Source organism: Pavona decussata, unplaced genomic scaffold (assembly GCF_977016875.1).
Source record: "Pavona decussata unplaced genomic scaffold, jaPavDecu1.1 SCAFFOLD_157, whole genome shotgun sequence".
NCBI classification, from domain to species: domain Eukaryota; kingdom Metazoa; phylum Cnidaria; class Anthozoa; order Scleractinia; family Agariciidae; genus Pavona; species Pavona decussata.
The window spans coordinates 70,001-74,331 of NW_028145569.1; the positions used below are offsets into that span (position 1 = coordinate 70,001).

General features: G+C 38.5%; 1 protein-coding gene across 1 annotated transcript in view; it reads right to left on the reverse strand.

Moving 5' to 3' along the window:
* The window catches only part of LOC146465028 (retinol dehydrogenase 8-like), a 3,792-nt gene extending 992 nt beyond the window's left edge, over positions 1 to 2,800 (reverse strand). Inside the window, exons 1-2 of the mRNA XM_085128912.1 lie at positions 2,301 to 2,800; positions 543 to 816 (exon numbers count right to left, since the gene is read on the reverse strand). Of these exons, the coding sequence (XP_084985038.1) occupies positions 543 to 816; positions 2,301 to 2,565 (539 nt within the window). The 5' untranslated portion in view covers positions 2,566 to 2,800. The remainder of the gene's footprint in view (positions 1 to 542; positions 817 to 2,300) is intronic.
* Positions 2,801 to 4,331: the final 1,531 nt, after the last annotated feature.

Consider the following 4,331-nt stretch of genomic DNA (forward strand, 5'->3'; position numbering starts at 1 on the left):
GAAAATATCATTTGTTCTCCTCCCGTTTGGGTTTGTATAAAATTTCGCTTTGCCTTGGTTGCCATTTACACTGCCAATTTTAACCGTTTTCTAAGGTTTTTTGAACAAACCAAAAATTATCTAGAATTGCGGCTGTTCGGAATTAATGACGTGATTTCCACCGCATGTGACGTCATTGCCACATTTGACGGAGCTCAGTGGAACAGTGTTGGACGTAGTATGTATTCTCTATGTCTCACTGTAATAGCAATGGCTTTTTAAAACAATGTTGCCCTTACGTTGTTGAGCACACTCGCACCCCCAACCTCAAGCTTAGAGAGAATTCGAAATTCAAAACCGCCTAGGTTAAATACGGTCATGTTCTGTCGACTAGGAAAGAGGCTATTGTGCCACCGTATAACATCATCAAACATAACCGAAACTATTTCGAGATGTAACTGAATCTCCCAGTTAGGCCTGTGTTCTGACTATTCAAGAACTGACCTCAGGCAATAGATATCAGAGAATTGAACGCACTGAACTAGTCCTTGAACTAAACCTACCGGATGTTAAATTGGAGCAAAGTGGGAGCCAAAGCTTCAGAGAGCCCCTCCAAGGCGAACTTTGATGCACAGTAGAGTTCGTGAAATGGATTTCCAACGATTCCAAAGTGGCTGCTGTTGTTGATGATATGACCACTTTCCCTCATTTTCATGCCTGGCAGCACAGCTTGGATCAAGCGCAGAGCTCCAAAGAAGTTCACTTCGAACATTTCCTTAGCCATGTTAATTGGAACGCACTCCAATACAGACGAAATTATCAAGCCAGCATTGTTAACTGTTGAATAGTAATAATTAGCACATGATCGTACAGTTATACAAATTTGTGGTTTGGTTTACGTCGGATTATCCTGTTAACTGTGCGCATATGAAATTAAAGGCGTTTTGTTATTCAGGATATTTCACAGTGCTGTCAGTACCATATCATGGCAAAACTTCTATTTCAACACGTATTTTCAATTGGCGTTTTCTTAAATGGGCTATTCCGAAAACGTTAGTCTTTAGTTCTAATACACAACGTCGAAAACCATGACCATATTTCAAACAAAATAATTTGATTGTCTACACTCTTTTAGTGTTCAGTGCGAAGAACGGGTAGAGCAGCAGAAACATTAATATGTCCCAGGAAAACAAACGCCTGTTAGATAAGTAAGTTTGAGTACAAGACATAATATTTAAGCTTACTTGAATTGTTAGCTGCATATATATAGGGCGGTTTTCAATGAAGTGTCGAAAGTAATTTCGCTCTTGCTTTGGTATTGCATCACTACGCTCTTTCTCAACCAATGGGTATCCAAACCCAAACCAATCTTGTTTTCGTCGCACGCATTTTCCCACGCTTGGCGCCAGTTACATGTATCATGTGTATTTGCTTCGAATTCTGATTGGCTCGTTGTGTTGTTTACATCTGTTGCATTGGCCAGAGTAATTACTTTGGTTTTGGTTTTACGACACTCAATTGAAAACCGCACTATAGGGTGTGGATTCATGAACGTTCTGCCTACTTTGGAAAGGAAAATGTGTGTGAGTCTTGGTCTTTATAAATTTCGTGACTAGGTTGAAATGCGACTTTGAGTGTGTCACGACCAGCTTGCCCATTCAATATACATGTCAGTTTATTTATTCAATACACAGAATTTTCACAATCCGAGCGAGTCTGACAGAAACTTATGCTCAGTACTTATATCAAAAGCAAACAATATCGCACTTAATCCATGCAAACATTTTTTTAGAGAAAGCCGTGGTATCAAAATAATTATTTTATCGAAATAAAAGCTCCAACGGCATTGTATATTTTAATTATAACGTTGTAGCGTATTAAATCAAGAGATCTACCTACACTATTGCAAGTAGGAAGAAAGTTGAGAACAAATTTGACAACGGTACCAATACTACACCTGACCCGAACATTCTTAAACTAGTGCCAAGATGAACTTGATGAAAAAATAAAATCGCATAGAAAACGATATCGCACCTGGCCCAAACAATTTTTTTTAGAGAAAGCTGTAGTATCAAAATAATTATTTTAATCGAAATAAAAGCTCCAAAGTTATAATACATGTTAATTATAATGTTTTTGTGTATTAAATCAAGAGATCTTACCCTACACTATTGCAAATAGTAGAAAGCCAACAGATTTGACAACGGTACCCTTAAGATCGCAGGAAGGGGCCTAGATCATTTGGAAGGTGCGGAGATGATTAAATGTCTTATATTGCTATAGTTGTAACGCTATTATAAAAAGAAACTGCTTTTACTCACACAACACATCAACTTTTCCTTCAGTGTCGAGCAATTCTTGCACAGCTTTGCTGACTGACTCATCACTGCTCACATCCATCTGTTTGATAATCAATGTGTCTCCAAGATATTCCTTTCCTTCTTCCTCCAGTTGTCCTTTCTTCGCCAGATTTCTCATGGTGGCGTACACCTTGAAGCGTTTCTCGGCATCGTTAGCGAGATGCACGGCGGTAGCGAGTCCTATGCCGCTAGAGCAACCGGAGATGAGAACGATTTGGGGAGCCATGGTTTAAGCAGTAGCTACCTCGAACACCTCAAACGAATAAAGCAGAGTAGGGATTGCATGGTTAGAAATAAGGGACAACTGTGGGCGTGGTCCACATCAAGACATGTCAGTCACCTTTTCGGATATTCGTGACGCTATTAGCTTCTGCTTGTAATCAGAGATGGCATAACTAGATCGCGAAGGCGAAAAAGAGTTCACGTGTGACTAACACGCGAGCCAACAAACCATATTTTTTTATTTAACATTACTCTACTTATAATACTAGTAATACAGGCTACATACGCTAACAACAATACAAAGACGCTACTTACAATTCCAATATTTAGCCGTGCTAGCAAAGGATACAGTTATTTACATTACTTACAATACGTGTTACTTACGTAATGCTGACAATACAGTACTCTACATATAACCCAGTTTTTACTACCGAATTAGAGGCATGAACTGAAAGGGAGCATTACTTTCTCTTTCGCATTATGAATATCTATGGCGTTATTTTACTTAGCTATGGAAAACTCTAATTGATAGGCATTTTTTAGTTTCGTCTTAAAAAAGTGAAAGGGAGGGTTTTATATTAAGATGTCAGCGTTGTTAAATAACTTTTTTACCCAATAATATAATATGGTTGAGTAACGGCATATCTTTTCTAAAGAATCCAAACATTATATTAATGTTTGTTAAAACATCAATTGTGGCAAAGAAACACTTCAACCATTTAGCTACAGAAAGCCAAAAAACCCTTGACCAACAGACCATATGCCCTTTGTGCAGTTGCTAATCTCAGACAAAAAAAAACTTATGCGATCAATAAGAGGGTCACGAAACATCTTTTTCGAAAACATACCATCAGATTTAGTCACTTGACCTTACTCTGAATATTTGATGCATGCCATTCATGCGGCCACTACTAACTCCTAGAAGAACACCTTAGTGATCTAAAAGAGAGTCACGTAAAGTTGTCTTCGAAAACATACCAGCGACGTTAGTCAAGAAACCTTGACCAGAATTTTCGAGATGTGCCTCTTTTTTGTGGAAGCACAAAACTGTTAAGAACGGTGCCTACTTTTGTTACTGCGCATACGTTCTGTGCATCTCGAGATAATCGGGTTTCCTGTGAGTTGTGCTTGCTAATACAGGGATATTTTTGCGCGGTTTATTTCATGCGAGAAAGCAGAACTTAACAAGTGCTCTTGGTATCCAAAAAGAAAATTTAGGGTAACAATGCAAGTTTTAAACCGCGCAAAAATAAGTCCTTTATTAGTACGCACCGTCCTTACTGACTGTATAAAATGGTCACGTAACGTATTTTTTCGAAGACGTACCATCGACATTCCTTTTGATATCCGGTGTCTGTTCTCGGAGAGGGTACCAGTCCTTTGAAAACCTGACTTTTGGCGACCATCCCGTAACGTGCAGAAGGAATGTGCATTAAGACTTTAACCCCTAATATCAAAGAATCTTGAATTGAATCTTACAGTATATCCCGAGTTTCGATTCGTTGCTAGTTATCTTCTTGTGTCAGTTTTTATTATATTATTTGTCTCTCGAAGAAGTTAGTCCAGGGTTTTGGGGCAGAAATGATCAAATTTTTAAGGCGGCATTTTCACTTAATTATGTCCCTAGGGACCTCAAATTGTTGTAAAACTCCCTTGGAAATCATTTTTAAGTGCAAATAACTCCCTGACAAAGAATTCTTTTTAAATCTCATCCTGACTTCATCTATCGTGGGCTATTTTTTTTTTTGTCCCTGGTCCCTTGGGAGGCCT